The 22,978-nt window shown below is 62.6% G+C and overlaps 2 protein-coding genes and 1 long non-coding RNA gene across 3 annotated transcripts; 1 reads left to right on the top strand and 2 right to left on the bottom strand.

Annotated features, from left to right (window-relative positions):
* Window positions 1–385: 385 nt before the first annotated feature.
* Window positions 386–11,245, top strand: TICAM1 (TIR domain containing adaptor molecule 1). Its single transcript, XM_044752020.2, has 2 exons — window positions 386–520; window positions 8,683–11,245. The coding sequence occupies exon 2, from the start codon at window positions 8,816–8,818 to the stop codon at window positions 10,973–10,975; it is 2,160 nt and encodes a 719-aa protein (XP_044607955.2). The 5' UTR covers window positions 386–520; window positions 8,683–8,815; the 3' UTR covers window positions 10,976–11,245.
* On the bottom strand, window positions 6,229–8,231 carry LOC123278654 (uncharacterized). The gene is made up of 3 exons (XR_011496110.1): window positions 7,760–8,231; window positions 7,486–7,664; window positions 6,229–6,356 (listed from the first exon to the last, which is right to left on the bottom strand). It is a non-coding gene; the product is annotated as an uncharacterized lncRNA (long non-coding RNA).
* A 7,102-nt stretch (window positions 11,246–18,347) lies between the features above and the next one.
* Window positions 18,348–22,388, bottom strand: FEM1A (fem-1 homolog A). The gene is made up of 2 exons (XM_070491761.1): window positions 19,440–22,388; window positions 18,348–19,169 (listed from the first exon to the last, which is right to left on the bottom strand). Exon 1 carries the CDS (start codon window positions 22,249–22,251, stop codon window positions 20,266–20,268), a length of 1,986 nt encoding a protein of 661 aa, XP_070347862.1. The 5' UTR covers window positions 22,252–22,388; the 3' UTR covers window positions 18,348–19,169; window positions 19,440–20,265.
* Window positions 22,389–22,978: the final 590 nt, after the last annotated feature.

Below are 22,978 nucleotides of genomic sequence, written 5' to 3'. Positions count from 1 at the left end.
CACCCGGGGTCCAGGCCCCCCAAAATGGCCAGGACCCCTGCGAATTTAAACGCATCTGCAAACACCGATTCGGGCTGGCTGCCCCTGTTCCAACCCCGCGGGCGTCGCCAAGCGCCCCCCCCCACGGTGGCCCCCACTCTCCTGCTTCCCAATTTTGGGGAGACCCCCCCCACCCCCACGCCGGTCCTATTTCCTGGAAAGCATTGATCACTAATTGAGATGCTCTAATTGTGAAATTGCTTTCTCATCTGCGTCCCCCCTAAACTGTGAAAGGCCCGGCCCCGGTCCCCGTCGTGGTCCCCCGCGTGCGGCGCCCGGGGGCGCTGGGGGTGGCAGCCGGCGGAGGGCGTCGCCCGGGGCGCCGAGGGGACTTTCCCGGGAACGGCGGCGCCGTGACCTCACCTCCTCCCTCCGCCCCGGGACGGAAGGGGCGGGCGGCGCCGGGGGAGGAGCTGCGCCCGTGCGCCCCGCGCTGCGCCCCAGCCCCGCGACTGCAGCGCCGCGGCCGCCCCGGAGCCCGGTAGGTGGGGAAGGGGCCACGGCCGGCCGGGGGCCCGGGGGTGCGGGAGGGCACGACCCCAAGGCCTGCGGGGGGCCCGAGGGTGCCGGGTTCGAGGCCAGCTGCCCACCCCGGGCTCCTGGCGTCCTCGCGCCGCGTGTCCGGGGGCCCCTTAACGCTCCAGCTCCCCGCCCCGGTGGCCCAGGGCCTCGCCGACACCCTGGGTACCCCCTCACACCCCTGATCCTTCCACACACACCCCGGATCCCTCCACACACACCCGGGATCCCTCAACACACACCCCGGATCCCTCCACACACCCAGGATCCCTCCACACACACCCCGGATCCCTCCACACACACCCGGGATCCCTCCACACACACCCCGGATCCCTCCACACACCCAGGATCCCTCCACACACACCCCGGATCCCTCCACACACCCGGGATCCCTCCACACACACCCCGGATCCCTCCACACACCCGGGATCCCTCCACACACACCCCGGATCCCTCCACACACACCCGGGATCCCTCCACACACACCCCGGATCCCTCCACACACCCGGGATCCCTCCCCACACACCCGGGATCCCTCCCCACACACCCGGGATCCCTCCCCACACACCCGGGATCCCTCCACACACACCCGGGATCCCTCCACACACCCGGGATCCCTCCACACACCCGGGATCCCTCCACACACACCCGGGATCCCTCCACACACAGCCCGGATCCCTCCACACACCCGGGATCCCTCCACACACACCCGGGATCCCTCCACACACACCCCGATCCCTCCCCAGCTCCACCCCCATTCCTCCCCCTCTTTTCTGATTTCTGCCCAATTCTCGGCCTGTCTCTGCCCAGCCCGGGTTCCTCCCGCCCCGCCGCCCCACCCCCCTTCCCCAGGCCCCCATTTTCCCAGGGGCTCCCCGCACCCTCCCCGCTGGGGCCTGGGGCTGGTTGGGTCCTGGCCGCTGGGCCACGCAGAGCCCGGGGTGCGGAGGTCTTGGCGCCCCGTTTCTTCCCTGTCCCTGTGGCCCAGCAGGAGGTTGGGGGTGGGGTGCAGGGGGCGCCACGCTGTGACCGAGGCCGGCTGGAGGTCTGGGTTGTGGGTTCCAGAGTTTGGGGGCGGGGTGGGGGGTGCGACAGGCTCCCCCAACTGCCGGAGGCCTCTGTTTCGTCCTGCGAATAAGGGGTGTTCATTCATTCTTCAGCTCGCATTTATGGGGCACCTGCTGTATGCCAGGAGCCGCTGCTCAGTGTGCTGGCCCACAGCGCCCACAGTGTGAATGGTCAAAGGCCACATGTGTGCCACAGGCTGAGGCGGGTATCCAGCCTGCCTCCAGGAGTCCTTGGATCCAGGCATGGGAAGGACGGGCGTGCACACAGTAGGCCCTCAGTGGGTCAGGGCGGGGGCCCTGGAGCCAGGCTGCCTGGTCTAAATCTCTCCCCTTTACTTTCCTCCTGTGTTACCTGGGGCAAGTCACTCCACCTCTCTGTGCCTTCTCCTCTCATCTGTAAGCGGGCAAACAGTCCTAACTCACAGGCTTGCCAATTGCTTCGAAGAGTCCCTGGCACATAGTAGGTCCCCACTAAACACTTAGTGAATAAAGCCCCTTCAGGCTCCCACACAGTTTTCAGAGACGGTCCGGCTGTGCTCGCCTGCCTTCCACGTCCCGTTGGAACATTTCCTAATTAGCCGGAAGGAGCGACTTGCGCCCCTACTGTGTGCCAGCTCTGGTGGAAGACAGGACATGTTTTGTCTTGCTGGGGAGGGAGGATTCAGAAACAGGAAGCATTTCTTGTGTGCCCACTGTGTGCCAGGCGCCGCTCTGTCCGAGCCTTGATTTCTTCAGTCCGTGAGCATTTATGGAACACCTACTGTGTGCCAGTCGCTGGGGATACAGCTGTGAACAAGCCGGGTGGACATCCCTGTTTCAGGGGTGCTCAGTCTGTGCGAAGCGATGCACAGTCAGCATCGTGAGCAGGTCCGTCGGTCCAGTCGTGCGCCGCATAACGACGTGTCGGTCAATGCCGGACCACATTACAGGCTGGTGGCCCGGTCAGAGGAGCGCCCTAGAGCCCAGGCGTGTGGGAGGCTGTGCCATCGAGATTCGCGTGAGTCCTGTCTGTGATGTTTGCACTGTGACCAAGTGGCCTAACGACGCCGTTCTCCGAACGCGTCCCCATCGTTAAGCGACATGACAGTCGAGTCAGGTGGCGCGAATTTGCAAGGAGAAAAATCGGGCAGAGAGCGTGTGGGCGTGGGCTGCCACCTGAAACGGGGCGGCCAAGGTCGCTCTTGATGAGAAGGTGACATCTGAGCTGAGACCTGAAGGAGGCGAGGGGGCCGGCGGTGTGGCCGGCACTGTGGCTGTGTGGAGAAGGGTGTTCTGGACTGAGGGAAGAGCCAGTGCAAAGGCCCTGGGGCAGGAGCTTGCGTGTGTGTTTGAGGAACAGGGAGGCTGGAAGGAGAGGGAGCGTGGGAGGAGGGGACGGTGGGGAGGGGACTGCTTTCTGGAAGGACCGGATCGAGTGAATCATGCCCAGGGCTCCCGATCCCTCCCTCCTGGCCCCACCCCACTCCTCCCACATCCTTCCGCTCACGCATTCTCCCAGGTGTCCCTGCTTCTGCTGCTCCCAGTCTCCAGATTACCCACAAACCCACCACGCCCTCCCCTCCCACCTGCTCCAGTCGCCGTCATCGCTCACCTGAGCCGATGGCCACCTCCACCCTCGTCCACCCCCACCTCGCACCCCACAGTCTGTCCTCCCCGCACAACCCGGAGAGGGTGCCCGGGAGCCCCTGAGTCAGGGCCTGCCCTCCTCTGCCCGCAGCCCTCCAGGGTAAAAACCGAAGTCCTCCCGGTCAGTACCCACCAGGCCCTGCACGCCCTGCCCCTGCCCCCCCCAAGGCCTCCTCACTGTTCCTCCAACATAGTCCTGCCCCAGGACCTTTGCACAGGCTGCTCCCTCTGCCTGGAACACCCTTCCCCCAGACATCTGCCCAAATGGCCCCCTCACCTCCTTCAGGTCTCCAGCTCACATGTCACGTCCTGCCAGAGGCCACCCTTGATCTCCAGGCTCTGGAATTTTCCTCCGTCGTGGCCCCACCCCACACCCTGGCTGTCTCCTGGCCAGCACTTTCCGTCCTCCACGATGGCTTCCTCTGTCCTCTATTATCGGTCGCCCCCACGGGGCCGGGCGCCCCGAGGACAGGGGTCTGCCCGTCTTGGCACCTGCAACAGCCCTGGGTATGTCCTGCCGAGCTCGTCACCCGTGGCGATGGACACATGGGGAAACTGAGGCTGAGAAACCCACAGGCCGGCCCCACCAAGGTGGATGCCTTCGCTCCCCCCCCCAGGCGCCCGCTCCCCCGGGGTGCCAGGCAGACTTTGTCCCTGGGGGCGGAGGGCAGAGTGGAAGCCGTGTTTCCGGAAGGCTGGGGTGGTAGCTGGGCGGAGCGGGTGGGGGACACTCGGGGACAGAGTCCGTGGAGGGGTCAGAGGTCGAGCTGGTCGGCAGGGTGGGGAGAGGAGAGACGGGGGGACATTTGAGATTTGCAGGGATGCGGGTGGGGCCACCCCGCCCATCGGGGCCTTGTTTTCCAGCCCCCACCCTGAGTCCTCCCCATGGGGTCCCCCATGTTCGGTGCCGGCAGCTTATTTGGATTCGCGGTCCCCTCGCCGTCCGGGGGGCAGGTGGGAGTTTGCGGCCGTTTCTTTTCCTTTTCATATTTTCTTGGCGGATAAGCTGAGCCCAGAATCACACGCGAATCCTACGGATTGAACTTGATGGGTTTTCGGGGTGCACGTGGCGTGAAGCCGGCCGTGGCGGGCAGCCCCACTCTGCCAGGCCCGGGCACTTGATCCACTGTGCCCTTTATGCGTTAAAAATCGGAGGGCGTGTGCCAACACACGTCTGTTTTTTTAAGTTGTATACACAGCTGTTCTCAGGAGCTGCCAGGAGGTAGAAAGAATAGTTGATCTGAGGACCATGGCTGTTGAGCGGCCTTCAGACCGTATTTCCAATACATATCTTGACACTTTCAAAATATGTGGCCAACTTGTGGTCCCACCTGAATATAAGATCGTCATCTTTTCTTTTTTTTTTTTTTTTTGCTGAGGAAGATTGGCCCTGAGCTAAAAATCTGTGCTGATCTTCCTCTATTTTGTATGTGGGTCACTGCCACAGCTTGGCTGCTGACGAGCGCTGTAGGTCCGCATCCGGGAACTGAACCAAAGCAGAGTGCATGGAATGTAACCACTAGGCCACGGGCTGGCCCCAAGATCATCATCATTTTTATCCACTCATGTGGCTGATAGCGAGGTCACCTTGGAGACACGAGAGGCTGTATATCCGCCTTTCTCTTGTCGCTCCCTTGCGCCTGGATTATGGGCGGCGGCTTCCATCTCCCACTTTTCCCCGGCACTCCCCTGGCTGCCCTCCTTTCCGGAAGATTCTTTCAATTCAAACTAGGTCCCTGGAGGCTGGAGTGTGTGGTGACTCACTTTGGGGACCACGGGCTCAGGGCATTCCAGAGCCAGGCAGCCTGGGTTCCAGTCCCGCTGGGCCCCTGATAAGCTGTGTGACCCCTGGCTGCTCCCACAACTTCTCTGTGCCTCCATTTCCTTGTGCCAAAAAAAATGCCGACGACCCCAGTGTTACCAACTGTCGCGCCGACGTGGAAACCTGGGCCGCGTGACGGAAATAGAACAGGACGTGAGTGGGTCCCTTAAAAGTTCCCAGCGGCCACATTGACAAAAGGAGAATCAAACAACTGAAATTCACTCTGATCCATTTTACTGATCCTAATATGTCGCTGTGGGATCCACGTCCCGTGTTCCCCCTGGGGGCATCGTCCCTGCCCATTTTGGGCATGAATTCGTCAAAATCCGGCCTGCATTTTACCCAAACTCAACCCAGACTCTGTGTTTTCGACAAAGTGAAATTCGATGCCGCCGAAGTCGTGTTGAAGGGGGAGAAATATGTCACTGCGCGACAGCGAGCATTTCGATTTTGATGAATGAAAAATGAGTCAGACGGAAAATTCCATTTCTCTTCGGTCGCTGCGGCCGCATCTGAAAGCGCGGGAGGCACGCGTGGCCGGGGGCCGCCCGCCACACAGGCGACGGACGATGGGCTGGGGGGGCTCCAAGCTCGGAAATTTATCGTCGTCCCGGGGCCGGAGGCTGGAGTCCGCGGTCGAGGTGTCGGCAGGGCTGGCTCCTCCGAGGCCTCTCTCCGTGGCGTGTGGACGGCGGCTCCCCCCTGTGTCCTCGTTGGTCGTCCCTCTGTGCGTGTCTGTGTCCCCATCTCTTCTTCTTACAAGGGCACCAGTCCTCTTGGATCAGGACCCACCCCAGTGACCTCATTTCCCCTTAATCACCTCTGTGAACACCCATCTCCAAACACCGTCACGTTCTAAGGTCCTGGGGTCAGGCTTCCGCATCAGAATTTGGAGGAAGACACAATTTACGTCCCCAAAGAATTCTCTGGGCTCAAGAGAGAGAGGCCTCTGGTTCTTAGGGTTACAGACCTTTGGCGCCAAATAGCTGTGCTGCCAGACACCAGCCCCGTGCTGCGATCTCAGTCATGCTTGGCCCTCTGAGCATGGAGAAAAGTCACGTGCCTGCCTCGCAGCCCAGGTGTCGGCCCCAAAATGAATGTTTTCAGGATATTTTGTGGCCGCTGTAGCCTGGAAGGGGCCCGTGGAAAGGGATACGTCAATGAGTGGGCGTGGCTGTGTGCCGATAAAACTTTATTGACAAAAACGGCCCCCGGGCTGGACTTTGGGACTCCCTGTCCTAGGCAGTTGTCACAGTGTCGTCAGGACGGGCTCGACTGCAAACCTGAAAGAGGGTAGGGAGTGAGCCGAGGGGATCCCTCGGGCAGACTGGGTTCCAGGCAGAGGGAACAGCCCATGCAAAGGCCCTGGGGCAGCACCATGCCTGGTGAGTTTGAAGAACAGCAGGAAAGCCGCACTGCCACATTTCTTCCTTTCTATTTTTTGCTTTTTTTTTTCTCTCTGTCTTGGTCTGTTCAGATCTGTAAAAATTACTTGTCGAATGAATGAATGAATGAATAAGTGAGTGCTCCCTGTGCGTCCCTTCCTCCTCCTCACACCCTTCATTTCTTTATTGGACAACAAACGCGTTTCGAGTTTTTGCTCCACGGGGGGCCCATTGTTTTTTTTTTTTAAGTTCACAAATTCTCATAAAAATATTTGAATTGAAAAGAACAACTGGATTGCCAACTCGGCAAAACTTAGCAATTCCTGAAACTCAGCCTTTCTGGCTTCTCTAGCAAAAGGAGCAGCTGTGGTCCCCACCAGCTCTTCTTCTCGTGGCTGTCGGATCTAGACAGGTCCAAGGTCAGGTCCCCCCAGGCCCCGCACGACCTGCCCCGTCCCCTCCCTGCCCTCTCTCCTCCCTCTGCTCCAGCCACACGGGCCTCCTCGCTGCTCCTCCCACATGCCAGGCCCACCTGCCCCAGGGCCTTTGCACTTGCTGTGTCCTCAGCCTGGAACTCTTTCCTCAGATGTCCCCATGGGTCACTCTGTCCGTTTTTAGGTCCTGTTGAAACCTGTCTTCTCCTCGAGGCCTCTCACACCCCGTTGTTGGAAACTGCCAACACCCACCCCCATTCTTGGTGCTCCCGGCCCTCCTCCCCTCCTCAGCTTCCTGTGTGGCACTTGTCACCCGCCGGCAGACTCAATTCTCCCGTTTATCTGTCGCTCATCCGTTCCCCACACCAGGAAGTCACCTCCAGTTCCTGGGTCTCTGCCGTCGCCCCCCCCCCCACATCCGAATTTCAACACAACCAGGCCGCTTCCATTTTTGAAAAGGCCAGACGGCCACCCGCCTCCCTACATCCTTCACCCCGGCGCCACGCCACTGCCGCCCCGCTCCCCGGTCCACGCAGTCAGGTCCCCCTCGCACCCCGGCCCCCAACACCAGCTCTCCCCGGGCTCCCTCTGACCTTCCTGGAATCATCCCCCTGGGCCCAGGGCCCCAGGGGACCACAGGACATCGGCTCAACACGATGTGTTAAAAACGCTGAGTCATTTGTTCCACAAACTCTGTGACGGATCAACCATGAATCAGCTCTGTGTCCAGGAGGCCTTGACGTCAGCGCCGAGCCACATTTGGGGCCAGATTCTGTTGTAGGGGGAACAGGGTGACGTGGGGTGGACGGACTGAGCTGGGGAATCGGGGTGCTCCCGGAGGGCCCCCCTGAGGTGGTGGCCTCGTACCCGAGAGCTGATGATGAGATTAAGGTCACCCAGGCCAAGATGTGGGGAGAAGGCGCTCCAAGTGGCCAGAATGGCACATGCAAAGGGCCTGCGGTAGGAACCCACTTGGCATGAGAAATGGAGACAAGAGGAAATAGCCTCTTGGCAGCACTGTTGGGCATATAGCTGGCGCTCGGCAATGGTTAGCGCACCCTATTGATAACGCCACCTACATCAGTCAGCTATTACTCCGTAACAAATGACACTAGAATTTCGTGGCTTAAAACCACGGGAATCTGGGGCCAGGTGGATGGGATGGTTCTGCCACGTGTCTCTCATGGGATCGTGGTCAGAGTCACCCAGAGGAAGAGTCACCAAGAAGAAAGCCGGTGTCTTTTATACTGTCACCCGGGACACCTCGTCCTTTCTGCCATATTCTGTCAATCCCGTAGGTTGACTCCAGCACGCTGTTGGAAGGAATTTGCAAAGGCTGTGAATATAGACGCAGGGTCCCTGGGGGCCATTGGGGAGCCTGGCCAGCAAACACATATTAAGTACCTACTGTCTCCAGTGATCAGGCTTAGGACTTTCTATGTTAACACAACACAATTCCCTGAAACCACCCCATAAATGGGCTTATTATTAGCCTTGTGGGCAGTGTAGACTAGTGATCAGGCAACAGCCTTGGAGCCAGGTTGCTTGGGTTCAAATCTCAGCTCCGTCCCTCACTGCTGTGTGACTTTGGCTAAGTGCCTTGACCTCTCTGTTCTCTCTCTTCATCTACACACGGGGAAAATAGGAGTGTGGATGTTTGGGTGACACCAGGCAAGTGTCGGCTGCCATCCTCTTACAGAGGAGGACACACAGGCTTTGGGGGGGGTGGGGTCACGTCTTCCCAAGTCACCCTGCGAGCTGCTGGTAACTGTCTTTCCTGCTCCCTGCAGATCTGCTCCAGTGGCCCCGGGACCTGTCCGGTGAGCGGGGAGGAGGTGCCAGGCGTACAAGGCGGCAGGCCGCGTGGAACATGCCTCCCCCAGCGGGGGCTTCTCCCGCCCGAGGCCGCCACCCCCCGCGCCCATGGCCGCCAGCCCGGGCCCATCGCTCTCCGGCGCCTTTGAGCTGCTCGGCACAGCGGGCCACGACAAGCTCCTGTATCTGAAGCACAAGCTGAAGAGCCCACGGCCGGGCTGCCGGGGCGCCGAGCTCCTGCACGCCATGGTGCTGCTGAAGCTGGGCCAGGAGACCGAGGCCAGGATCTCCCTGGAGGCCTTGAAGGCCGACGCGGTGGCCCGGCTGGTGGCCTGCCGGTGGGCCGGCATGGCCGGCACCGAGGACCCGGAGGAGCCCCCAGACTTGTCCTGGGCCGTCGCCCGGCTGTACCACCTGCTCAGCGAGGAGAAGCTGTGCCCGGAGCCTCTGCGGGATGTTGCCTACCTGGCAGCCCTCCGTGCTTTCAGCTCCAGAGATGACCACCGGCTCGGGGAGCTCCAGGACGAGGCCCGGGACCGGTGCGGGTGGGACATCGTTGGGGACCCTGTGGACTTCGGGCCTCTGCACTCCGATATGGGCTGCCTCCCGCCAGCCTCGGTGTCGCCCTCCGGGACCCGCAGCCTCCCACAGCCCATCAAGGACCTGTCGGCCTGGAGCCGAGGGTGTCCCCTGAGGTCGGGCGGCAGCCCGGCGTCCATGGCCAGCGCCTTGGAAATCAGCCAGTCGCCCACCATGCGCATCCTCAGCCTGCACCACGGTCCCCACGGGCCCAGCAGGCTGTGTGACGAGCCCCGGGCCAGCGTGGCACCTGAGCCCGCTCCCATGGGCTGCCAGGAGCCCGAGGAGATGAGCTGGCCCCCATCGGGGGAGCCCGCCAGTCCCCCGGTGCTGCCGAGCCACCCAGCCCCGCGGCTCCCTGAGGACACCCCGGATGTGCCTGCTGGCCCGGCCGACCCCCCGAAAGCTCCAGAAACCGGCACCCATTACCCGGTGGAGTGCACGGAAGTGTCAGCGGCACCCCCGTCTCTCGCCTCGCCCTCCAGGCCCGTCAGGGACCCGACGCCACCCCAGCTTCCTGCAGAAGATGCCGCTCGGCTACCCCCCAAGCCGTGCCCACCGACTCCCTCGGCCCCCACCACGTCCCCCTCCTTCCCTCCTCCATCCACCCCTCCTTCCGCTCGCCCGGCCCCCTCCAACCCGGGTCCCGCCTCTCCGGAGGCCCAGCCGTCGGAGCAGAAGTTCTATAACTTCGTGGTCCTGCACGCGGGGGCTGACGAGCCCATCGCCCTGCGCGTCCGCGAGAGGCTGGAGGCCCTGGGCGTGCCCGACGGGGCCACCTTCTGCGAGGACTTCCAGGTGCCGGGGCGCGGGGCGCTGCGCTGCCTGCAGGACGCCATCGACCACTCGGCCTTCACCATCCTGCTGCTCACCGCCAACTTCGACTGTCGCATGAGCCTGCACCAGGTCAGCCAGGCGCTCATGAGCAGCCTCACGCGGCACGGCTGGCAGGACTGCGTGGTCCCCTTCTTGCCACTGGAGAGCTCCCTGGCCCAGCTGAGCCCCGACACCGCCAGCCTCCTCGCCAGCCTGGTGTGGCTGGACGAGCACTCCCGGATCTTCCCCAGGAAGGTGGCCAGCACCTTTAAGCCCCAGCAGCTGCGGACCCGCAGAGCCAACTGGAGGAGGGAACAGGATGCCCGGGCCCTGCGGGCGCAGAGCCAGCAGCTAGACGGGGAGCGGCTGCAGCTGGCGGCCTTGAATGCCGCCTACTCCACGTACTTCCAGAGCTGCTTGTCCTGGCAGGCGCAGATGGAGAAGCTGCAGGCAGCTTTTGGGAGCCACATGTCACTGGGGACTCAGGGGTCCTCTGGGGGCCAGGTGCCCGGGGGAGCCCAGCCTTTCCCAGCCTTTCCCACCTGGCCCGGCCATCAGCCGCCTCCGTGGCTGGCGGGCACCCCTCCACCACCCTTCGTGCAGCCGCCTGCCTTCGCGCAGCCCCCCACCTTCATGCAGCCCCCCAACTTCCCGCAGCCCCCCACCATGATGCAGTCCCCCGACTTCCCGCAGCCCCCCGCCTTCCCGCAGCCCCCCGCCTTCCCGCAGCCCCCACCTGTGCCCCCCCCGAGCCCGGGGCTGCAGCCCCTCATCATCCACCACGCGCAGATGGTGCAGCTGGGGCTCAACAACCACATGTGGAGCCAGAGGGGGACCCAGGCGCCCGAGGACAACACTCAGCAGGGGGAGTGACCAAGTGACCAGGGCCTGATGACCTCGGGCCCCCTGGGGCTGGACCTCAGAGGACCCCCCTCCCTTTCCGGGGGCGCAGTGCAACATGGGGTCGCCCGCCGCTTCCAGGACGTTGGCGGGAAGACCTCCATCTCTCAGGACAGAGTGCAATGACCCCGATGACTTGCTGGGGGGCCCAGATCCTCTCTCCCTGGATGGGGGGGGGGCTGGAGGGAGGGGCTGGGGGATAGGGTGACGGTGTTTTAATTATAATAAATATTTATTGACTGCTTTTCCAGCGCCGTTCTCTCCTGGGAGACCTCTGCCCGGCGACGTCTTGAAATAAAAACTTGATGACTGTTCCCAAAAAAGGGAACCGGAAGGGAGAAACGCGCTCCCTACCCTGATTGGCAAGAACCGGAAGTTACGCCGCTTGCTCTCACCTCATTGGCCAGGGCGTAGTCACATGGCCCCTCTCCGGCTGCAAGGGACGCTGGGAAATGTAGTCTTCGGATGAGCTGTGCGCTCCACTAAAGTTGTTGGTTCTCATACTCGGTTCCTAGAGGTGAAGGGCAATGACACGGGGGACATTTAGCAGTTTCGGCTGCAGCCCTTTTTTGGGGGGCGGGGGTTGGGAGGAGGATTTGCTTTGATGCCCCCACCAAGGCTGGGCTCAGGTCCCGCTGTGTGATTTTGAGCAAGCGTCCTCACCTCTCTGAGCCTCTGCTGTCTCATGGGACAAGCGGGTTTACGAGGCCGGTGTCCCAAGGGCGTCAGCGCCTCGTGCGCCATAAAGCGCAGGGACCGTGTGGGTGCTCGCGAACCGCGCGTGCTCGGCACGGCGTGGCGGGGCGGGGGACGGCATCTGTTTCAGGGGTGCGGACCTTTGCAGAAGAAGAGAACTAAGCCTGGCTTGGCGGACACTCGCCAGTCATCGATGCTGGGGGCTCCTTTAAATATCCGAATCGATTGGAATCCTTAAAAAATGGTCCCCCCGCCCCCCCAGGAGGAAGCGGCTGCCAGTTGGGCCCATTTTACAGAAGGGGCGGAGCGACGCTCAAGGAGGTGACTCCTGGTCCCCGAAGGACGTTGTCATTGAAGACACCCCACTTGCAAGGAGGGCGGCTCGGGGGGCGCGCGGATGCCCCATGGCCCTTCCTCCACCCGCGGCGCCCCGACCTGAGTCACCCGCGCCGCCAGCACCGCCCGCTGTGTGAGCCGCTGACTCACGCGGGCGCCCTGAAACGAAACCCGAAACCCGGCGGGGGAGCCCCGGGGCCGGGCTTCCGGGCGGGGAGGGGGGGCTGGGGGCGTGGCCACGGCAGGTGTCGGGTCGTCCAGGCCACCGCCAGCGGCAGAGAACCTGGCGTCCGGCCGTGGGACCCCCCCCCCCCCATTTCTTGATTGCCTACTGTGTGCCAGGCTTGTCCCGGGCAGCGGGGGTGCAGCGGGGGGGCGGCGGCGCACGTGGGCCCGGAGGGAGCCGCGAATGAGTCATGCGAGGAGGAAGGAAGAGCATCTCGGAAAGTGAAGGGACTTGGGAGGAACTAAACAGGGCAGGGGATGGGGGTGTCCCGGGAGGCCAGGGAGGGCCTCCTGGAGGAGGTGGCATTCGAGCCAAGACCTGGAGGAAGAGAAGGAAATGGCCGTGCTTGGGAGAGCTTGGGGGGGGGGGGTGATCTGGGTAAAGAAACAGCCCGTGCAAAGGCCCTGGGGCAGGACAGTGAGGAGGCTGGTGTGGCTGCAACAGAGGGAACAGGGCGGGGGGCAGGGAGGGGAGACCGACATGTCCCTGCGTCACCCCAGCAACTTTAAAGGACGGTCATTTTGAAAGTCCTAAGCCAGATGAGCTCATTGCATCCTCCCAATTCACAGAGGAGGAAACGGAGGCCCAGAGAGGTGAAGTCACTTATCCAAGGTCACACAGCGCCTCAGTAGGCTTCGCGGGGAGGTGGAGGGGCCGGGCGTCTCTGCTGGGTTCTAGCCCAGCCCGAGCCTGTGCGGCCTGCTCGTCTGTCGCCCGATTTCTCAATTCTTTGAACTATTTTTGTTCTTTTTGTTATCAAGCGCCCACCCCGAGGGGCCCGGGAGGGGTCCGCCTGGGTCACTGCGGTGTTTTCAGAACCCGAGCATGGGTCACGGCATGCAGCAAGCGCTCAATGAGTGAATCCTTCAGACAGATAACTATGGAGTGCCTGCTGTGTGCGGGCCTGTGCCGGGCACTGGGGACACAGACCTGTTCCCCGTCCCTGGGGAAGTTCACCGGGCAGCGAGCGGGGAGGGTGTGGATCCATCCATCCACTGAGCCAACCAGCATTTATGGAGCTCCTACTGTGTGCAGGCCCTGTGGGCACGGTGATGCCCTGTCACCCCCCTGAGGTGACCCGAGACAACCTCGTTCTGTCCCCTCAGGGCGTGTGGCCCAGCGGCAGAGACAGAGACAGTGACGGCGTGATCAAGGCTGTAACCGGGAGGGGCAGGGGGCTGCCGGGCCCACAGGGCACCCCGGCCAGCCCGGGGGGATTAAGAGAAGCTTCTGGAAGGAGGGAGTAAGCCGAGCCCGGAGGCATAAGTTGGAATGAGCCAGGGGCAAGGAACAGTGTTCCTGGAGGTGGGAACAGCTTGGGTGATGGCCTGGAGGACAGGGCAACTCCAGGTGGGGCCACAATTCCCGAGTCGGGGGCTCGAGCCACAATTCCTGTGGTCCCAGTGCCCCCTGGTGGCCGCCACCTGCTCCCGGGACAGCAACCCCCGGGGCCACGTGGGACTGGGGTGTTTCCTGGGGAAGCCCCGCGTCCACTCTGGGCCAAACAGCGTAAAGAAAAAGAGGGGGAGAATTTTTGAAAAATTTCCCCGTCTTTAAAAGCCGTGAAACGTGCATGGGTGACAGAGGATTTCTTTTCCGAGGTCAACAGCGGTGTCCCTGCCTGGACTGAGGGCCTTCTGACATGGTGAGAGCTTTGACAAACGTTCTCCTGTCTCTGGGCCCAGAGAGGGTAGCGCTTGGCCCAGTGTCGCACAGCACAGGCGCGGCCTCGGCTTGGCCCGGGCAGAACTGAGGCGGGTGCTGCTTTTGAATCTTGCAAATCGGCATCGCCGGCACGGTCTGCTTGTCCCGCTGCCTGGCGGGACACGGAGGAGGTGGCAGAGCCCACCCCCCACCCCCACAAGCAATGTGGCATCCCGTGGAATACGTTCCTGTGGGTCAAAACTTAAAAGGCACCCGAGTCCTCCGCGGCCCCCCAGGCCCCGCACGACCTGCCCCGTCCCCTCCCCGCCCTCCCTCCGCCTCACTCCCTCTGCTCCAGCCACATGGCCTCCTCACTCTTCCCCCAACACGCCAGGCCCGGGCCTGCCCCAGGGCCTTTGCATGGGCTGTGCCCTCTGCTTGGAAGGCTTTTCCTCCAGATACCAACGTAGCTCCCTCCGCGCCTCCTCAAGATCTTGGCTCTCACGGGGGCTTCTCGGAGCCCCCTATTTCAAATTCACTTACAGTCGCACCCACCAGGCCCTGCTCGCTTCCCGCCCGCTGGTGACCGTCCCCTCCCTCCCTTCCTTCCACATCCATTCATTCCTCCGTTGAGCAGTATGTCTTGAGCGCCTACTGTATGCCGGGGATGGTTCCAGACTCGGGGGACACAGGCTTGCCTGGCGCAGACTCCGTTCTGCCTTCCCGGGGGCGCACAGCTCGGCGGTGGGGTCCCCCCCCCCACCCCGGGGACAGGATGCTCCGTTATCCTTGGGGACCCAGACGGGGCTGCGATGAGCGCGCGCGCCACCAGGGGGCGCTGTGGGACCGCGGGATCAGCCCGGGGCTGGGAGGGACGTCCTCCCGCGAGAGCCCGGAGCTGGGGGCAGGGACCCCCCGAGACAGCCGAGTTCCCGGCCAGGTCAACGCCCCGTCCCCCGCTGCCGGCCTCCGTGACAGCGACAGGGGCTTCGTTAGAAACATCCCCGTTCGGCGGCGGGTCTCCGGAACCCATTCCGTCTGCTGCTGTGCGGGACCAGGGCCCAGAGAGGGCGGCCGCTCGCCTTAGGTCACACAGCCAGCCCTCCGCATGCCCGGGCCCCCGCGCGGCTTCGGGGACGCGCGCAGACTTCCCCGTTTCCAAGAGAAGTTAAGAAAGTTGTCGTCTGCCCACGACAAGGAGCTGCCTGAGCTCTCGGGGGGCCTGGCCCCATCTCCTGTCCTGCCCGGGGGTCCCCCTGAGACGCCCCCCCACGGGCTCTCCGTCCCCTTCTGTGCTGCCGCCTGGACGCCGGAGGCCGGCAGGCTGGGAGAGGTGCGGGGTCCCCGTCCCCATCCCTTGCTGTCACGTGGGGCCGTGTGACATCCTCCGGGGTCCCCCCACCGAGCCCCACCTGTGTCGCCCTGTCCCCCGGCCTCGGGGTCTTTGCTGCCCCTTCCCATTTCCCCTTAGATGGCTTGTCAATCAACTCTCTTCTTCTCTCCCGGAGTTCAGCGGGGGTGACGGTCGCAGGGACCCCGCGACTGGACTGAAAGCCCCTGAATGGGACGTGAACCCCGTTGCCCACAGGAGGAAACTGAGGCAGCGGAGGGGGCGGGATGCCCCCGAGGCCACGTGCGCGCCGTCCTGACCATCCTCCCCTCCTGCCCCGCAGCCCAGTGCGCATGCGCGGTCTCTGGATGAGCGCGAATCCGGACCCCCCCCCACCCCCCCAACGTGGGTTTCATTCCATTTTATCCCATTTTTTAAAGAACCGGTTTTCCATTTGCCCGTCTCTGGTTCACTGGGGGCCACTCTCGCTTCCACTCGCTTTGGGTTGAATTTGCGCTTTTTTCTAGCTCCCGAGGGTGAAACTTGAGATTGGGGTGGACGCGCTTTTTCCATCAGTAGAAATTCTGGAGGTTTCGGGCCCGATGGGTGTCGGTCGGTGAGCGTGATACAGTGTCGATACAGCTTAACTCACAAAACAGGAGGCTGGCGCTGGCCCCTCCTCGGCATCGCCCCAAAGAGAAAACCCAAACCGGGCTCCCCGGGGCCTCAAGGGCGTACCCGGTCAGCCTGCACCCCCGCCCTCTCCCCTGCTTACTCTGATCGGCCACACCGGCCTCCTTGCTTTGTGAACAAGCCACGTGAGTTCATTTAGTCATTCAACAAACGCTCAGTGAGCTACTGTGCACCAGGCCTTCTGCGAGCCGCTGGGGACACAGGAGGGAATGAGCTGGTGTAGTTGCCATTCGGAGGAAGGAACCAGGAGGTAAAGAAAAAGGTAATTATAGGGGTTAAGGTTATGAGGGTTGAGAAGGGAACCCACAGTGGGGACGTGGTGGGGGAGGGATGGCCGGGGCCGCGTTTCCAACCATCTGGGAGGGCTTCGTGGAGGAGGCGACACTGGCTGATGATCCTTGCTTGATGCGCTCTGACTAGAGGGCATGAGGGCAGAGGGCAGGGCGGGGGCTGCCCTGGGGCGTCTCTAGGGTCCCGTCCCACGCTGAGGTCCGGTGTCGCTTCTGTGACTCAGCAGAAACACAGGTGCTGGGGTCACGGGAGGGGACGTCCCCGCCCCCGCTGGAGGGCTGGCGTTGGCCTAACGCGTGTTGTGGCAACCGTGGGCCTGCCCTGTGTCCCCACCGAATGTGCCAGAGGGATCCGCACCCCCAGCCTCCCTCCAGGGACGAGGCAGGGCCCCCTGGACCCCCCCGAGTGCCCGGCCTCCTGGCGGGGACGTGACTCTGGTGCTATCTTTAACCTCGGCCGGGGACGCTGCGCTCCGTAAACACTGCTCAGATGACAGCGCTGGATCCCCTGGGGCACGAGGCCACCAGGGCTGCTGCCCGGGCTGTGGAGGCCGCGGGCCTGGGTTTCCTGGAGGCGAGTGGCATTCACTCATTCACTCGCTCCCTCCACACGCGGGTCCCTCGGGGGTAACCAGCACAGACGGCCCCACCCTGGGGGCTCCAGAAGGCCGGGGGGCACTAAGAAAGCAGAGGAGGGAAGGGGCACAACCTCAGGCCGGGGTCAGCTCTGCAGCAGCAGGAAGTGGGTGCGAAGGGACAGTGCGTGGGGTGGGGGCTCCCACTGGGGGTTGGGTGGCTCGCTCTTGGACACCCCCAACCTTGGGCTTCAGCCTTGACCCCGAGGCCTCCTAGCTGGGTGAGCTTGGGCAGACCTTTGCCCTCTCTGAGCCTCGGTTTGCCCATCTGTCAGTGACGTGGGCCAACATCCTGGCTGTGTGGCCTTGGGCAGGCCACTCAGCCTCTCTGAGCTTGTTCTTCTCACTGACAAATGGCAGGGAATAACCCTCGGAGGGTTTTTTGCCATCCTCCAGGGCCTCTGCTCCCCCATCTTCCAGCAACTCCACTTTCACCCGGAGTGCAGATGCCTGGGGAGGTGGGCTCCCCCCACCCCCTGAGGTGGCCCAGGTTGGGCCGATCAGCACACTGCACTCCCAGGCTCCTGTGACTGGTCCAATCCGAGGGAACCTCAGGCCTCGGGCTGGCAGAAAGATGCCTTCCATTCTGCTGGCTGCCAGCTCAGGACATCCCTGGGAACCAGCTCATTCTGAACAGTCCTGACCTGCTGGATCAACCCTCACTTGAAACCCACCTGGGCTTCATTCTAAGATGGTTTTGCCTGAAGTCTGAGGCTAAAGTCACAATTCGCAGGTGTGGGCTTGTAAAGAGTGTTCGGCTCAGATCAGTTTTCCTCTTTGGCGGGTCCCATAACAACTTTTAATAGCCTCAGTTTCCCCCACTTGCAAAACTGGAATAATCATAATGCCTAGTTCACTGAGCGGTTGTGAGCAGTAAATGAGGGGGCCCACGGAACCATGAAGGATCGTGGCAGCATCCAGTCAGAGCTCAATAAAAGCTCGCTAGTGTTACAAGTCTCCTGGGAGACGGCTCTGAGGGCACCTGCTGAGTCCAACTCCACTCCTTCGAGGCAGGGACACATTCCCACTGCTGGGTGTCGGCTGTTAAGAGACGCTGGGTCCCCAATGACACCAGGAGGTGGAGACGCTCCAACCCAATGTGCTACAGGAGGCGACACGTCCCCATCACAACGGGGGTGAGGACGTGGGGAGATCATCAGCCTCGGGGGTTACCGCTCAATCCTTACCCCTCGGAACATGCCAGTGACAAGGGCCCCTGGGACTTCAACTACTCAAGGACCAACTAATGGGGTGATGCTTTTGGGGGAGGGGTTTGCGCCAACGTGGGGAAAACCAGGACTTCACGCCCCTCACGGCAGGGCACGGAAAAGGGGGGGCCAAATTTTCTCCCCAGCCCCAGGAAGCCCACCAAGGTCACGGAGGGACCTCCTGGGCCAGGACACTGTTCCCTCAGCCCTTCCTTGCCTTCCAGGTGGGTCACGCCACCACCTTCCCGTGGCAACCTTCCCGTAAAGCTGGGGTCTGGACTAAGTCGGTGGTTTTCACTTTTTTCTTTTAATGCAGTAACACGTTTTCTGAAAGGACTCGGACACAAAGCCCCAGCACGTAAGCAAACTCCTCCAGTGAGACGGTGGCCTGAGGAACGGTCCCTTCCACGGACCAGCCCCAGGGCCTCTTACGCCCCACGGCCCCCTCCCGCCGCCTTCCCCCGACCCACGCCAGCAAGGAACTGTCAGGCGGTTCTCTTCCAACGGCGTCTTTTTATCGACTTAACCCTCGGCACCTGAGACTCACCATTGGAACCACCTCGTTCCTTCCTTCCGTGCTTTGGGAGGAATGGCAGCTGCGTTTCCCGCCTCGGTGGGAGGTAAAACCTGGTCCTGTAAATAAATAATGTGCTATCTAACACTGCAAATCCAAACGAGACCTCGTTTCCTCCTAGGGCAGGACATCGGGGACCCGCTGTGGCTTCCGAGGGCCTCCATGGAGCTGCCCCACGGTGTGGCCGCATGAGAGGCACGGGATTCGAATGCCGCTGTCCTGAAAGTGACCCTTCTCCTGAGCTGTGGGGGCCGCTGCTTCCGTCCCCTTCTGCGACTCGCTGCTCTCCAAGCAGGCCGAGAACAGTCTCCTTTGGCCTGCCAGGACGGATGCAGTATCACACCTAAGAAAAATCTCACAGAGTCAGGTTCCCTAGTGTGGGCACGTTATACCCCAGGGGACAGAAAATCAAGACTTTGTAACCCCTTCATTGGCAACTCATTCTCCACATTCACTGTCTCCTCTAGCTCGGTTATGAAGTTAATGCTGTCCTTAGGCTCTTCTCAGGAAGACCTGGATTCGGGTCCTTGAGCAGCTAAAAAAAAAAAAAAAAAAGTGGCTACAGTCACTTGGGCTGGATACGCCCATCATGAAACCGTGCATTTATATGCAACGCATGAGGCTGAAGCGGCCTGGGGTTCTAATTCAGAGACCGTGAAAACCGACCCCCAAGCCAATCATGCGAGCTCTTGCTTGGAGGGCAACTCGCGCCGAGCCTGACTCCTCTGCTGTTTGGAAAATACTTCTCTTCCTACGAGAACAGAGAGTCAGGAAGCCCACACCAAGTTTTAAGAAACGCAGTCACCTGTGTTTTAGGGACCGACGGCAAGGACATCCACCTCCCTCGCCAAATTCTTCACGTCATAAAGCTCACTGCTGATGGCCTCGGCCACCTCAGGCACAGCAAACCCTCGCTGGGTGACATTAACTCATCAAGTCTGACAAACTAAATTCTTTAAAAAAAAAACCAAAATGGCAGCAAAACCTCAGGACTCCCGTGCAAGGCCTGTAACCTGCCCACTTATGAAGTAAACGAAACACCAAACCAGCCGAAAGCTACGTAAGTGGCAGGCTGCCCTGGCAGTGAGCCCTGCCCACGCGGCTGTGCCCACGGCAACGAGGGAGGGAAACAGTCCGGATGGTGCCGGAAAAAGTGAGAGCTGGTCTTGTTTCTTGAGCCTTTAACTTCCCACCTTGGGAGCCCCCAGTCCTAACACTGCATTTGGCAGTCACGTCGATCCAGCCACGTAAAGGGCAAAGGAGGACGGACTTGATTCCCGGATTCTTCTTGTTTCTAGGAGGGGAGGAAGGCAATGGTTTCGATCCCTCTGCCTCAAGCTGAGAAGGCCAAATTCCCCAAAACCACGGCAGACAGGATGTGTGCAAAGTTGTGCGTCTCCCCCCAACGAAGGACGGGTGCGTGTACTCCAGAGAAAGACAGACCCCCAAGCACGAGATCTGGAAGGCTCCTAGCACCAGCAGCTCGCTAACTCCCTTCCCGCTCTCTGCAGAGGTGAAGGGCCCTGGAGGCGGGAGAGCCGTTCTCACTTTGTGCCACGTGAAACATCACCAAGAGGGGACGAGGACCGGTGTGGGCTACACCCCTCCCGGTTTCTCCCTTCAGGACGGGGTCAGTGCAACTCGATGAAGGCCTCCAGCTCCTCAGGGATGACGCCCTTGTAGGGGATCTTGTTCTTGTCCAGGGCGCGGGCGGCAAGGCACTGCAGGGTGACATAGTTGAAAGGCTGAATGGTGCTCTTGGCCAGCAGCTTCTCGTCCAGCAGCTCGTAGGCCGTCTTCTTGAAGGCGTTGGTGGCATCCATGTGGGCCCCCGCTTCGATGAGGACATTCATGATCGCCGGGCAGTTGTTCTGGGCCGCGATGTGCAGCGGGGTGTTATTGTCAAAGTCCCTGCTGTCTGGGTCTGCCCCGCAGTTGAGCAGCACTTTGACCACCTGGAGGGAGGGGAATATGCCCACCGGGTAGCGGCCCACCTTCTGGGTCTCCTTGTCCACGGCCATGTGCAGAGGGGTGAAGCCGTTCTTGCCGCGGGGGGCGCACTTCAGCAGCCGGTACACGGTCTGGTGCTTCAGATGCTCCTGCTCGGGCGTGCACTCGACTTTCTCCAGCAGGTAGAGCAGGTGGAGGATGATGGCCAGGGCCTTGGTGAACTGGGCCGATTCCCCGGGCTCCTTGGGCAGCTGCAAGGCCCGTTCCACCTCCCGGACCCCTTTGCACAGCACCCCCATGAGGTCTGCAAAGCCGATGTGCGTGTCCACGCTGCCCTTGACCCTGGCCGCGTGGTCCTGGAGCACGTACGAGAAGAGCTCGGCAAACGACAGGAAGCTGCTGGCGGTCATGGGGCTCAGGGGCTCCAGATTGTTCTGTTGCATGTCCAGGGCGTACTTCCACAGGTGGATGCAGCGCTCGAAATTGCCCGAGTCGGCATACACGGCGCCCCTGTACCGGATATAATAGGACGTGTCCGGGTGCGAGGGACCCAGGATGCGCTCGCGGATCAAGAGGGCCTGCATCCGCATCTCGTCGGGGTCGGTGATGAGCGCCTCCAGCTCCTTGGCGGTGTTCACCTCCTTGCAATAGTCGTAGGCCAGGACGCGCTGCGGGGGCTCCGGTTTGGGCAGGTAGGTGCCCCCCTGGTGCCGCAGCTCCATGGCCCGTCTCCAGTGTTTCATGGCGCCCAGCAGATCCCGCTTCTTATCCACGTAGGTGGCGCCCAGCAGCTCCAAGGCCTCCACTGCGGCCTCGCGGCTGGTGGGGCAGCAGCTCTCGTAGGACTCGCCGCTAGGAGGCTCCTCCGGGCGGGAGCGGAGGCCGCTCTGGGGCTGCGCCGCGCCACCGGGCCCGCCTCGCTCGCGCCCCGGCAGCGCCTCCTGGGTGGCCGGCTGCTCCTGGATGAGATACTCCACGATGTTGGTGTGGCCCGTGACGCTGGCCGCCAGCAGCGGGGTCATGCCGTAGCCGTCGCGCTCCATGCGCGCGTGGCAGCCGAGCAGCAGCTGCAGGATCTCCAGGCTGCCGGACTCGGCGCAGTCGTGCAGGGCCGTGTTGCCCTTGGCGCTGCGCCGGTTCACCTGCGCGCCCTGCTCCAGCAGGTAACGCGCGATCTCGCGATGACCCTTGTAGCACGAGATCATGAGGCACGTGTGGCCGTGCCGGTTGGCCACCTCCAGGTCGGCCTGGTGCTCGCCCACCAGGTAGCGCACCACCTCCAGGTGGCCGTCGAAGCAGGCGGCGCGCAGGGGCGTCGAGTTGGTGCGCGTCGTGCGGTTCACCGACGCCCCCCGGCGCAGCAGGCTGCGCACCACGGCCAGGTGACCGGCGGCCGAGGCGGCCCAGAGCGGCGGCGCGCCCTCGATGGTCTCGCCATCGAAGTGCACCGAGCCGCCCGCCTCCACGCTCGCGCCGCACCGGTCCACCAGGTACTCCACCACGTCCAGGTGGCCGTGGCGCGCGGCGATGAGCAGCGGCGTCCCCTCGCCCGCCACCTCGCCCGTCAGCTCCTCCAGCTCCTCCCGGCTCCGGCCGCTCAGCAGCTTCTGAAGCAGCTGCAGCTTGCCGGCGCCGGCCGCCTTGTACACGGCGCTGCGGAGGTCCATGCTCCGGGCCTCCGCCGGGCCATGCGCCGGCTGCCGGGGCGCGGGGAGACGGCGGGCTAGAGCCCGGACGGGCCGGCGGCAACCTTCACCGTCTCCCCGGCCGCCATCTTACGGGCTTTTCTTCGGGCGGAACAAAATGGCCGCCGCGGCCCGGCGCCCTGGGCGAAGGGAAGCGTGCCGGGAAATGTAGTTCTCTGAGCCGGCACCTTCCGTAGGAAAGAGGTGGAACGGGGAGCTGTGGAGACTACAACTCCCAGAAGGGACCGGGATCCGTCGCCGCGAGCTGGGAGCAGGGTGCAGGGTGGGAATTGCTGTTCCGATCGCGGCGGTTGGCGGCGCAGACGGGCATCGCGAGGACTACAATTCCCGTCGCGCAATGTCAGCGCGGTGGCTTGTGGGAGCCGGGGAGATTGGGTGACGTACTTCCTGTGGCTGTCAGAGCGCTCGAGCCAACGGGACACGCAGGCGCGGGCCAAAGGACTACATTCCCCCAAAGGCCTCGCGAGCGACACGTAGCCAATCAGGAGCGAGAACGAAGGCGACGGCCTGATTTGGGCTCGGCGTGGCCGAGCCGCCGGCCGGCAGGGGGCGCTCGGGAGAGGCTGGAAAGCCGGTGGGGCGAGCACGTTGGAGCAAGTGAAAAGCTGGGGGCGGGATTTGAACCCGCGCAGCAGCGGCTGAGTCATTTGCAGGGCGCAGCGCAGGAGGGAAATGTGGAGCTGCCTGT

Source organism: Equus asinus, chromosome 20 (assembly GCF_041296235.1).
Source record: "Equus asinus isolate D_3611 breed Donkey chromosome 20, EquAss-T2T_v2, whole genome shotgun sequence".
Taxonomy (NCBI): Eukaryota; Metazoa; Chordata; class Mammalia; order Perissodactyla; family Equidae; genus Equus; species Equus asinus.
This window is presented reverse-complemented; position numbering and strand designations above follow the sequence as displayed.